General features: G+C 42.4%; 2 protein-coding genes across 6 annotated transcripts; one reads left to right on the plus strand and one right to left on the minus strand.

Moving 5' to 3' along the window:
- Window positions 1-1,467: 1,467 nt before the first annotated feature.
- Window positions 1,468-8,024, plus strand: LOC142885368 (heterogeneous nuclear ribonucleoprotein C). 5 transcript variants are annotated; one of them, XM_076021761.1, is made up of 9 exons: window positions 1,468-1,625; window positions 3,270-3,379; window positions 4,949-5,214; window positions 5,757-5,829; window positions 5,938-5,988; window positions 6,255-6,424; window positions 6,679-6,792; window positions 6,890-7,065; window positions 7,640-8,024. In XM_076021761.1, exons 2-9 carry the CDS (start codon window positions 3,375-3,377, stop codon window positions 7,751-7,753), a joined length of 969 nt encoding a protein of 322 aa, XP_075877876.1. In that variant the 5' UTR covers window positions 1,468-1,625; window positions 3,270-3,374; the 3' UTR covers window positions 7,754-8,024. The 5 variants fall into 5 exon arrangements, with proteins under 5 accessions (XP_075877876.1, XP_075877878.1, XP_075877879.1 ...); XM_076021763.1 differs by having other exon boundaries at window positions 6,893-7,065; XM_076021764.1 differs by having other exon boundaries at window positions 5,941-5,988.
- Window positions 8,025-8,424: 400 nt separating this feature from the next.
- On the minus strand, window positions 8,425-12,933 carry LOC142885370 (putative ferric-chelate reductase 1). Its single transcript, XM_076021766.1, has 7 exons — window positions 12,784-12,933; window positions 12,345-12,442; window positions 11,590-11,793; window positions 10,334-10,432; window positions 9,963-10,083; window positions 9,285-9,374; window positions 8,425-8,994 (listed from the first exon to the last, which is right to left on the minus strand). The coding sequence occupies exons 2-7, from the start codon at window positions 12,438-12,440 to the stop codon at window positions 8,930-8,932; spliced, it is 675 nt and encodes a 224-aa protein (XP_075877881.1). The 5' UTR covers window positions 12,441-12,442; window positions 12,784-12,933; the 3' UTR covers window positions 8,425-8,929.
- Window positions 12,934-13,278: the final 345 nt, after the last annotated feature.

Consider the following 13,278-nt stretch of genomic DNA (forward strand, 5'->3'; position numbering starts at 1 on the left):
GACTTAAAAATCCACCGTGTGTTCTAATCATTGAGTTCCTGCCTGAAAGATTCTACCTGCTGGAATTGACGCGGTTCTCTCTCTCTCTCTCTCTCTGTGTCTCTCTCTCTCTCTCTCTCTCTCCCTTTCTCACCTCTCTCTCTCTCTCTCTCTCTCTCTCTGTGTGTGTCTCTCTCTCTCGCTCTCTCTCTCCCTTTCTCCCCTCTCTCCCCCCCCCTCTCTCTCTCTCTCTCCCCCTCTACCTCTCTCTCCCTTTCCATGCGATCGACCCAAATTACCTGGTCGTTCCCTGAGGAACAGCAAAAGACAAATAACTAAATAAATAAATAAATAATAATAATAATACTTTAAACAACTCAGCTGTCCAATCAAACCTTAAGTCTTTTAAGCAGCCAAATGCATGCCTGCTTATGCAACTTTAAACTCGAGGCGTTGTGTTGTGTGGAGATTTGCCACATTTTAACTCGACTAAAACAACTTAGATTTAATGTATTTAATTCCATGCATTCCATGGTGCTCAACAGGGAAGTTGCTATGCCAGCACTTTTACAGGGGCACCAGCTCCCAGCCAGACTGTGGGATAATGTATAAAAAGGTGAGACACTTTCATTGAGCTACTAACTGGATTCTGAACGACAGACTTCGAAGCAGTGCAGATACAGGGACAGCATGAGAATAAAGAAGAAGATCTTAGCAATTTGCGAGGGCTGAGGTGAGGATATTTAGTGTAATTCCTAAAATATTATGTTGAAAACACTAACTACTGACTCCCTCTCGGACAGTATTCGCATTCAAGACATATTCAAATAGCAAAACAACTTTTATTATCATTATTATTATTATTATTATTATTATTATTATTATTATTATTATTATTTATTTTATTTTATTTATTTTTTTTAAAGAAGAAAGAAAGAAACCACACACAACTTTTGGGGGTGCAGAATTTCATGTTAGGGTTCATTTTTTGCGTTTTCTACAGAAGACTGTAAAGTTTTACGTAGTAATTTAAAGTTTACCACCAACAGTTTAGATAAGATGTTTATCAGATCAGACGTCATTTAATGACCTAATATGATAGCTTAGCCAACAAACGCATCCATCAAGCTGATGCACAAAGGAGCAACTCTGCATTCTGCAGACAGTGCTAGTAAGGCTATACTGGTGCTCTCTTATCGATTGTGCTGCCAGACTGATATCAAGCCGACACAATGACCACAGCCTGAGCTAAGGTGCCAGTGAACACTGTGAACGGTCAAGTAAAGACGAATGTTTGACTCGCTATAAGAAGACTGGGTGTTTTAATGCTAATAAAAGCCTTAGTTTAGAAGGAATTTGAAAGAAAACAGATTAACGTGTTTTATTCTACTGGTAAAGCCGGACTTTTAGTTTTTCTTCGTGTATCCCCCTCGTATCCTTCGCTGCATACATATAACCCCGCTCCTTTGGGCAGCGCTGTGATTCAAAACCAGTGCCCGCGCTCACCACTGGCCCGTCTCGCTGCTCTAGCTCGGCGGTGAGAAGAAAGCCAGGTTGCTGTTTAAGGGGCGAGTGGTTTTGTTGCCGTCACTAAGCAATTTGACAGGTTTTGCCGAAAGCAAGACATTTTACACGTAAAGGTCGTGGTGAGTATTTTGTCCCAAGACATTTTTCATTTTTCCTTACTTTTTCTTTTCTTTTTGGATTTTTTTCAACGATGCTTTTTCTATTTTGCGAAAGGACAGAAGGCAATGCGCTGGCTAGCCATGTAGCTAGCTTAGCTCACTTGGAGACATTCAAGCCCTTGAAAACAAGAACGCTGGTTGTGGTTTTTAAGAAATTCGACGCTATGGATCCCCCTAGCTGAAGTTTTGTCCATTTTTGCATCTTCGTGTAGCTCTGTTTTTATATCACATATTGTAAAGACTTTCTTTGGCTGGAACAGTTTGTTTTTGGCACGCTTCTCATCCAGCCCCCCAGCTAAATAGACCCTAGCTAAGATGCTCTCTTGGTTTTGATAGTAACAGCTTCATCGTGATCAATCCAGTCATCGTTTACGGAGTGTCTTCCACGCAGTGAAATTTGCTGGTTTTGGTTTTTGCAAGAAGAAGAACTGGTCCGATTGCAGTGTATTTTTGTGCTATTCAGTTGATGTGGGGCTGCCTTTAGCAGCCATGCTAGTCGACTAGGAGCCGCCGAGGCTTGTGCAGGGCCTGTGTTGCACACTGAAGCCTGGCGATGGCGCTGTCGATGTACCAGGCGGGTGTGTTGTGAATGGTTTAGGTAATTTTTTGACAATCCTCAGATTTTGTATTTTTTTTTTTTTTTTTTTTTCGGCTTTCATGGCTCAGTGCTTGTAGTGTCTTTTTTGTTTTGAGATTATTTTTTTTCCAAGCGTCTTTTCTTTTTCCCTCCCCCAACGAAGAGCGCATTTTTGATTTTGAACTCCTGGGACTGTGAAATGCATCATCACTGTTACATAACGTTACAAACACATTTCTTAAATTAAACGTGTGTCACTGTCAAAGGTATTATGGCTGTTGTGTTGAACTCACGACTTGACGTTCTCCCGGAGGTAGCCAGTTCCGCTCCTTCCACGCGATGGACAGTTGGGAATGAATAAAGTTTATGTTTAGCAGACAGTCAGAGAAATGCATCATTGACCACTGCGAGCCTTAGAGCACCATACAATAAAGATTGAGATTTTAATTATCCTTAAGTCATCCTTTATGTCACACAGATAACAAACATTACAAGCCTCAGAAATGCTCACATATCTTTTAATCGTTATTTGTTTCCCAGCTCCTGTGAGTCCACATCAATTTCCATTCAACTACATTTAAAACAAAGCACCCTTGTTTATTCCTCTGTGTATCTTTTTCAGCATAAAACGGACATTTCCAGAATTTCTCTGCAAGTTGATCCTCTGTTGTAGTTGCATTGTTAAATATTACTCTTTGAAAATCTCATGCAGTCATTATTTAAAAGGACTGCACAAACTGAATTATTAATGATTATTTCACCCTGGTTTTCTGCCAGTGTAGAGATATGATGAAAATTGTTTTAGTGTCAGATTTGACCATTTCCAGTCTTCCTAACTGCATCACCACTCGTGCCACAGATCCTGGTAAATAGACTCACTGTCAGAGGAGAGGCACCTTTTCTCATTCCCAAAAAACAATGTCTTTGTGTTTGCCTCCCTAATTACTCCTGTCCACATTCCAAGCAGGTAAGACAAGGCACAAGATAACCCTTTGCAGCCTGACTGAGTGTGTTTTCTGTCACCTCAGTATAAATCGTGAGGGGTGAAGGTGAAGGTCGACACACCCAGCCCAAACTGATCCCAGCCCACAGGGTCACACATCAGACAGACGCCAGCCCTGCACACAGACGCTATGGAGTGAGTGATGACTGTTCAGTCCCTCCCTGTCAGCAGGGGAGGGGGGGTTACTGTTTAATGCCACTACTGTTCTCTTGTTTTCTGTATGGACAGCCTCCTTCACCTTTACAAATCTGCGGGGCACTTGCATCATCCACTTTATCCAATAGTAGAATATCATCTGCTGAGATGTATGGAGTAGGACAAGCACACATACAACCGTGGGTGTAAAAAGAAGAAGAAGAACTGTGACTTGGAGTAAAGAATAACTTTCCCTCTGCTGGTTTTCAACTGCGTTCCATCTTTGAGACCTTTCTAAATGTGTAAGAGCCTGATGGAATTCCCCTCAGCTAGTTCATCACATAGTGAGAGCACTAACATTCTCCTCTGTTTGCACAGCGTTCACATAGGCCCTGATCTCATTGCTCAACCACTGCTGCAGTTAAAAATCAAAGCCTCTCCTGTTTGGGGCTATAAGCCCTGAATAGAGGTGACCCGTGTGGTCTGATCTTCTCACAAAGCAGCAGAATGCAACTGTAATGTGTAGAAAGACCTTAAAACCTCGCAGAGGAACCCCGGACATGCGTGTACGACAGCGCTGAAAATGACTTTTGCATTGCATCAGTGTGATTTGTGGACGCCGCAGCATGTTGACGGTCTTGTGGAGCGATTTCAGCAGCGACACCCGTTTATAGTAAACATTGGAATCCAGTTTTGCATTCTGACCTGTCCTGCCTGCTGCGTATTCAAAATAGTCAGCATTGATTCACTGTGTTGTTTATAGTGCTGTCCGATCAAAACGCTGGCATAAGAGTATCAGTGGTGCTATAGTTTACATTTTACACAAAACAACGGATGTTCACTTGTTTCATGACTGGCTCAAACCAGTGCACATCGTCTCGACTGAGCTGAATAAAAGCTCTGTATGCTGGTTCCCAATTAATAGCAAATACATCAGTCTGTATATTGGAGGACTTAATGAGTTGCATGACTGACTTTTATTGTGGCGCCTTTGAGTTGTTGGAGCGTGCATGTCACATTGCTTCCACTAGGTGGTGTTGGAGTCTAATGGCAATGTTATGGCAAAGCAGAAACAATATTGTTGAACATTTTCTAAAGGCAATGATAGTGTGTTTGGAGCAAAGCTGTGTGTCTCTTGTTGAACAAATGTTATTTTGCTGCAGGTTGGGCTTATAGCTCTTCACTAGCGAGATACTGACACAGGGGAAAGTTTTACACTTCTAAAGCACCAAATTGTATGCATGGTTGTTTAGGTGCAATATTAGCTGTCAGTCAGTTCAGCTCTTTTTGGTTGTTTTCAAGCAGAAATGAAGGATTTAGATTATTGATGCTATTGAATCATTCTCCTGGTTTTTAGGTATTTTATTGTGGAGAGTCACTGAAATGTGGCCTTTTTTTTTCTTTCAAATAGAAAACTCTTCACAACCAGTTCTGATTCCATGAGGATTTATTCATCCATTTCCCCGCAAGGCTTCTTTGATTAGTCCCTCGCTCTCCCCCTGACTCTCTGCTTTTCTTGTCATTTTGCCTGGGTGTCTGTGTCCCCCCCCACCCCCCCACCCCCACCAGACGTTCACCCACCGCCGCCAGCCTGATGGCCAGCAACGTCACCAACAAGACGGACCAGCGCTCGCTGAACTCGCGGGTCTTCATCGGCAACCTGAACACGCTGCTGGTCACCAAGGCGGACGTGGAGGCCATCTTCTCCAAGTATGGCAAGATCGTGGGCTGCTCCGTCCACAAGGGCTACGCCTTCGTTCAGTTCGCCAACGAGAGGAACGCTCGGGCCGCTGTCAACGGAGAGGATGGCCGCATGATTGTCGGACAAGTTCTTGGTAGGAATCTTCAGTCTTATGGGTGGTTTCAGAACCTTTAAAAAAAAAAATGATAACAATAATAATAATAATAATAATAATACAAAATAATAATAACATTGCAGTTCATGTCTAAAGGCATACAATTGTCTTTGCACAAGCACGTATTGCAAACGGGTGAATGAAAGCATTGTTTTTATTTACTCCGACCATTAATTGTATTTTTTTTTAATGTGAAAGTTCAAATTCCTTGTTTGAGTAATGAACATATCTTTTCAAATTTTCAGAAAGTCTTTGTTCTTGCTTGTTTACTTGTTTGCATGTTGTTCACACGGTGGAGTCTTATCTACTCTCTAACCAAACTGGTCTTTCATGGTCTCAAACACCACATGCGGTAAATGACACCAGATGCAGAATCAAATGCTCTTTTCCTGACAAGCCTGACATGCATTTCTTTCCACCTCCGTTTTCTGAGAACAATGGCGCTCAACTGTCTGAGCACCTGAGCATTCAAGCTGCTGGATCAGCAGTTAATCCCGGCTTGTTTTTTTCCCCCCCTTCAGACATTAACCTTGCTGGTGAACCCAAACCCCACAGATCAAAGACCACCAAGCGTTCTGCTGGGGAAATGTACAGGTCAGTCAAAAACAAAAACCAAACATTTTCACAGATTTGCAACAAGTAGTTGGAAGTCAGTTGGGTTGGGCTTCCTGCACTGACCTCTCCACTCTTCATCCTGTGCAGCAGTTCTTCTTTCGAGCTGGACTACGACTTTCAGAGAGATTATTACGACAGGTGAGTCAGTCAAGTGTTTGGGCTCCGTCCTCCAGAGAGAGACCAATCACTCAATCACAGTGCTTTGTGTTACTCTTGGCACGCTTCCCCTTTCCTGATCTGCTTTCAAAATAAGTTGCACAAACTGGTTTTTAATCTTTGAGGAAGCTTTTATAGGTCAGTTTTGTTGTTGCTACTGCTGTTTTGTATAAATTAAGCTTTCGATAACCACCAGAGCGGAAATGAGACATTGTCAGGACTGACGTTTGTTTCTGTTTTCATGCTAGAATGTACTCGTACCCGTCCCGTGTCCCCGCCCCCCCTCCTCCCTTGTCACGGGCGGTGATGCCATCCAAGCGTCCGCGGATCAGCCTCAGCGGAGGGAGCAGCCGGCGAACCAAGAGCAGCTTCTCCTCTTCGTCCAAGAGCAGTCAGAGGACCTCCTCGTCCAGAACAAGTGTGTAACTCAGCAGGGCAGCAGTAGAAAACAGGACACGGCCCTCAGAAAGACAAAGAAGTTTGTTTCAATTTTGTTCTAGTTCAAAAAAAGCAACCCCTAATTTATCTAATGGCCCTACAGATCAAAGCTCAGTCAGGAACATGAAACAGTGGCATCCCTGTTGTTGTTCCAACAGAGGAGAGTTACACAATTGTCTGTTTGTCTCTCTCACTCTCTCACACACCCATCTGCTGTGTACACTTTGACTGCAGTGAAAGTGGACGAGCTGCAGACCATCAAGCGGGAGTTGAGCCAAATCAAAAGCAAAGTGGACGATCTGCTGGAGAGCCTGGAGCGCATGGAGAAGGACCACGTCAAGAAGTCAGGTAGGGCGAGAACTCTCAGGGAAAGTTCTGCGATGGGATAATGGCGTTCCGCTGAGGCAGTTACCGCAAGGCCTGACTGCACTTCCTCGTTTGACAGAAGTTAAGAGCATAAAAACGGAGCCGGGGGAGGTGACATCGCCGCCGCACCCTAGCAACAAGAAGGATGACGGAATGAAAAGGGACCGGGACAGCCAGGAGTTAAACGACTCGGACGAGGACGAGGAAGACGAAGAGGAGGAGGAGGAGGAGGGAGACCTGCTGGAGGAGGAAGAGGTAAAGGCTGAAATGTTCCCAGCATTGACGTCTGTGGAACTCTGCTATGAGGAAACACAGAGTCGGGAACAACACAAGTGTGAACTTTCTGGAAGCCTCGAGGCAGCTGCGTTCGTGCCACGGTTAACCAGGAAGTTCAAACACAACTCCTGTCAAGTGACATTCATGAAACCTGACGCTTTTAATACATCTGAATTCTTTTCGAACCAAATACAATGAAAACATTTTTTTTAATTGATTTCATGGGAACTCTTGGTCAAGTGTGCTAATATGGCCGCGGGTACAGGAAGCAGTTGTGTTGGTGTGGTGAGGCACCTCAGACCCGGTCTCTGGTACACACAAACTGCCGACAACCAGCTGGCGCCCAGTGTTGTAGAGTTGTTGGCTATTAGACACACTGTGACTGCAATGGCAGTGAGCGTTGGCGTCACTGGCAGCAATCCCACTACACCACCACCAAGGCCTTCAGACCTGGCCCGCTTCTCTTTCTTCCTTTATCTTTCAAGCGTGATTTTTATCTTGGCAAAATCTGAACATACTGCCCAACAATACATTGATAAAAGTTTATACGCAGGTGAAGAGTCAGAGGGAAGAGGAGGAGGAAGAGGAGGAGGAGGAGGAAGAGGAAGGAGAGCACGTGGAAGACGACGACGACGGCGACAGCGTCAACGGCGAGGACGACTCGTAGGCGGCGAGCACGCAGCGCTCACACGGCTTCCCAGAAGGTTTTAACACACGATGTCCATAGAGCTGCGCGCGCACGCACACATACACACACTAGTGCATGCTACACACGCACACACACACACACACAGAGACAGACGTGCACGCACATACGCACATACAGGCTGTTGTTCCATTGTCCCTCGAGCTCCTTGTGTTTGGTTTGTCTTTTTTTCACCTAGTGTTACTGTAATGGGAATAACTAGCTGTAGGTTTGTGCTTTTACTGCGTCATTGCTGCTCTTCATGACGAAGGCAGAAACATGGACTGTTCAGTGTTCTCAGAGGCGACGGCTCGATGGACATGTCTTAACCTGAGGACAAAACCCAGTTCCAAGACCGTTTTTAGGTTTAGTGTGTTTTTTTGCCCCTCAATGTTTGAGCTTGTGTGTCTGTATGTAAATGTCATTTTTTTATACTATTCAGTTTCAACTTAACTCTAAAGGAATAAATTGCAATAAAATATTAAAATGGAAGAAGCATCTGTGGTTTTGTTGGTGTACTCGCTCTTCATTGGGCCACTTTGTGGGTCAAAAGCACTTTAAATGTCATAATCAACCTTTCAAATTTTTCTCACAAAGCTTTTTCATTGAATTTGAGGCTGAAAGGTCAAAATAAGTCATGTAGTAGCCAGGCATTTCATTTAAGTAGTGACATTTATTTAATGATATACAAGTAAAAATTACAACTCAAACTACATATCAGTTGATTCATACCACAGTATCAACTTCATTGTAATTTTTGTAGATGAATTGTCAACAGCTTACTTCAAATACATAAAGAACAGTACATTTATTAATTATTGGTTAAACCGAGATCTTCAGGCATGAATGTTAAATTAGCTTAATGAGTTGTTAAACTGGCCTAACTTTTAGTGTTATTTCACTGGCAGTGCAGGTCCAGGAAGTGTTGGACTTTTGGGGCCTTAGTCCCCCTCAAGTCAAACAAGACAGATGTGTACCAGAGAAAGGAGGGAAAAAACCAGAGACGTAAACATTAATCATTTAAACTGGTGCTTCTGTGCAAAGTAAATGGCTTCAAAGACATTTAAGATATCCCAAAATAAGTGCGCTAAAGTCTTTCATGAAGTTCAGCGATGGCCTTCACATTCTCATTGTGGATGAAGCATCCAGCTGGGACAATCAGGCTGTCAGCAGGGCGGACAGGAAGGAGGAGGCGATGCTGAGCAGGACGAGCAGAGTGGTGACTGGAACACAGAAAAGAACTCCATCAGAAAACACTCCTCAACACCAGGTTTATTTCAATCCGTGGAGCACAATTGTAGAGTCAAGGTGCACTCAGTTTGAGGGAGCCTGTCTCTACACAATTACATCATGGTGATATACAAAATAAGAGTGTCGCAAAACTGAAACAATCTTTTTAATAAATAGCAGTCCGTTCTTGTTGGTGAAGTGGGCCGGAACCGATCACCTAGTCCATGCTGTGCTCAGCCTTCCGTGTTGAAAAGTGCTGTGTGAATGTTCCTGTTTTTCTTACCGTGAAGGCTTGCATTGACAGCGTTACTGGTCGCGTTGGTGATGTTCAGAGGACCTACATTAAGACGTTCGCTGTCGAAAGTGGGCGTACCTAAGAAATTAGGAATGGCAACAGAGAAATGTAAGGGGTCAGAATGAGATACACATTGCATTAACTTTAACCCTCAAGGAGAAATTGAATCCTGGATTAATGAAAAGGAATAAAGAGGAAACTTGACTCTTGATATATATTCACATTTCCCTTCTTGATTTCATCTAAAATGTTACGGCTGTATCAAGGGAAAAAAGTTGACTCTGAGTTGAATGTACTGTTCACTGTAAAACATGGATGCTAACCGTTGGTTACAAAACAGGTGACACATCAGGATATTGTTGATGGCCAACAGTAAATATTTAGTCGTCAAATGGTTCTTATTTGATGTTTCTTGTGCCTACAATGCCACAATGAAATTCCTGCAGCTTGGATGTTTAGAGGCGCACATATATCTACTCACAATTGAATTCTTGATTGAATTACATGACCCACCAGTCCCCTTGTCAAATCAGCCCTGATGTGCCCGACTATGAAAAGATTTTCCCATTTATAATCAGTACACACTGGCGTAAAGACTGTTCCTTTGTGAGCCCTGCTGGCAGGTGTTTTAACATGAACAGGACTAGAGAGTGTGCGCGTGCTTACCATTACTAAATGTTCCATTCGCAATGATAATGGAATAATTAGTGCTGATGTCAAACGGCAGGATGTCGAACTCGCACTGGACCCTCCTTCCTGTTATATTGCCACGGATCGCTGAGACAAGCTGACAATGAAATGTTATACAGAAAATAAGATATAGCGAGCAAGGGTAAGAAGAGTCATTTGCAGAAATTTCAAGTTACCGCATGCTTATTAAATTATTTGACACAATGTCTTAAAAACAGTGCAAGAAAATGCATTTACATTGGAAATGTGTACAATTCGTAAGCATCATTTTATTTTATTTAGTTTCATTTAGCTTAAAAAAATACACATTTATGAACATAATAATGCAAATGTATTTGAGGTCTCACCCGCTCCACGGCAGTTAACACACCGCTACTGTTTCTCTCCATCGTTCTGAATCTGAGCATCCCATCACGCATGTAACAGAAGAAAAACGCGGTGGTGTTCTGGGGTAACAATAAGTGGTGACAGAGGGTTAGGGCATCTTGAAGTAAACAAATACAAACTGGGTTTTCTATTCCTAGAAGTGGACAAAAGGAAATTGTGACATGGGCCCAAGTTTGTCAGCATTCTCAAAACTTCCCGTTGTGCTCACCTGAAAGCCTTTCAGAGCCCATTGTCTATTGTATTTTAACATTTACTTCCTTATTTGCATTCATATTATTTTCAACAGCTCTGACACACGCACACACACACGTCTCACAAATTGCACAATGGCTTCATAACAACCCTTTTGTCTGAAAGAAAGGGTTGGTTGATGTCATTAACAAATATTTAGAAACACTTAAATTCAGTGAGCCAACAGGCGCAAACCTTATTATAACAAAACCTGTTGTTCAAAAACTGTTTTATTTTTGTAACAATTTAAAATGGATGTTTTAACCTGACAAAAACAGTCTCGCTCTGTTTTTGTCAGGTTATAAAGCAGTTGCTTGCTTAAGTTAAGTGAGCTAAAGTGATGCAGTATTACTGATGAGTTTGCATAAGTGTAAAAAAAAAAAAAAAAACATGTTGATGAGCTTTTCAACGCCATTTCTAGACATTTTTGTGCTTTCTATGCTTGGATATTTCCACAAACGATGGCAACCGTAGTTAGCATTCTGTGTTTCGGTGTTCTGTTCCTTATTAACCTCATTCTGTCTGTAAAGTGCTCATTACAAATAGCAGGAGGTGATTTGTGAGGATTTTTGTTGTGAAAGTTATGAAGCAAAGATAATATTAGCACTTGTTTTTTTCCTTGACTCTCACAGTTTTTACCACGAACAGATGATAATTAACCCCAAGAAACTTTCTACACTACTACAACTACATTTCTGATTGACAGTTAGTTGAAGTAGAGGAGCTGGGTTACACCTATGCGATGAAGCCTAGAAGCTCCCATACAAGAGAGTTTGCCTCACAGTCAAATAACTTTGTGTTGGCTTGTGGAGAGGAAGTATATAGAAATGTTTGACACACCAGTGGGGTGATAAATAATTTAGCGTTTTTGTGTCTTTGTATTATTTGGACCGACTTTCCTCTTTCTTTGGGCAAGAAGTGAAGCTTTTGGTTCCTCTGAAGGAGTGACCATCTTGAAAGTTGGGGCATGAGATGTGGGTTTTACCTGTGAGTTGTCTGGGGTGAGTCCCAGTGCAACGAAATCCATGGAGTACCCTGACAGTTCAGTCACCAGCGCAGTGCCATTGGGAGGCCTTGATTCTGTGTCAAAAGTTGCCAAGAAGCACATGTTGTTTTCATCAGGATCACAGTCCTCTGGCTCTGCCACGCACAGTTTGCTCTCTCCACAACCATCCCGAGAGATATTCACCTGTTGAAGCCAAACACGCACACATTTAGTCAACACTGCTGTTGTTCTTCTTCTTGTTGAGAGAACTTTTGCAATAACTCTTTGCATCCAGTCTTGATTGTCTGATAGTAATATCTTTGTGGTATAAGTGCTACCAGTTTTGCACACAGGTTTCAGACAAGATGTAATAAAATAATTAGTCATATTCAGCACATAAAAAACCTACAATATCTTCATATACATGTGTTTGTGTGTGTGTGTGTGTGTGAGTGTATTTTATATATCTATATTTGGGTTTTTGACATTCCCAACAGTTTCCAGACGGTTCTCAAACTTGTAGTCTCGTCCATTAACAGAGAAGTTCTTAATGCCACAGTGATGACACGGGAAAATGAATGGACTGACGGTGAACTCTAACTCAGTAAATTATGTCTGTAATGGGAAATGTTAGTTTTCAGGACAGCCTTTCTTGCAACTGTTCAAGTCTGGGAACAGGTCGTTAAACAAATATTGCGTTTCTCTTTGCAGTAAATAGTCTGAGGTGGTTCAAATAGGCAAGTGAGCAAGCAAACCGTCATGTTGGAGAATGACAGATGAAACGTTCCCTCCACCTCTCTGGCCCCAAAGACCATGAGTGTGGCGACCAACAGCAAGAGTCCTCGCTCCATTCCTGGCAGGAAGCACATGGGGTACACAGATCAGAGAAAGTGTTAACTCATATCTATATTTTCATTCAAAGTCCAACAAAGAAAATCGAGCCACTGAAAAAAACTCTAGCTTCGCATTCCATTATGTATTTTATCTCTTTGTTCAATTAAGCAGTTAATACAAATAAACACCTTCATATCCCCGTTAAGAACAGCAGACAAAGGAGTCAATTTTGCACCATTAAAATAAGCAAAATTAGGCTTTTATGTTTTTAAATGATGACAATAAAAAAAATCCACAAAAATCACCAAGAGATGTGTTCATATCTCCCAACCCCCGTTTTTCCATCCAGGCGAGCCTTACCTGCACTGTGTGAATTGACTGTGAAGGTCTGCGTTCTGCTCTTTGCTCACTTGCTTCTGCCTCTCAGTGTTTGGATCGTTCCTATTTAAATTGCGAATTGTCAGTGCTGCTGGGGGCGGGTCCTGCTGGCTAGAGGGCATGGCCTAATGAGAATTTACCTGACGTGAAGAGCTGGGAAATTACACAATGACTAGTTCTACCAGAAAGTTTTGTTGTTTTTTTTTGGTCTGTTTTCTTTGGTTCTGCATCTGACGATCATGGGTTTGCTGCCACTGCTGCTGCTGTTGTTGTTGTTGTTGTTGTTGTTGTTGTTTTTACTAATCTCCAGATAACTTAGAATTATGTATGAATGCACATTAACCTTTTTTTTCTGACTCTCTGAGTCTTGTACGACACAACAGGGCAGATGAGACGTCTACTGTCACCTACTGATGGTAGTGCTGAAATATTCCATTTAGGTAGCTTAAACCATATCTGGTTTCTGCTTACGTATGA

Source organism: Nelusetta ayraudi, unplaced genomic scaffold (assembly GCF_046127955.1).
Source record: "Nelusetta ayraudi isolate G7.1 ecotype Tasmania unplaced genomic scaffold, CSIRO-AGI_Nayr_v1 ptg000011l, whole genome shotgun sequence".
NCBI lineage: Eukaryota > Metazoa > Chordata > Actinopteri > Tetraodontiformes > Monacanthidae > Nelusetta > Nelusetta ayraudi.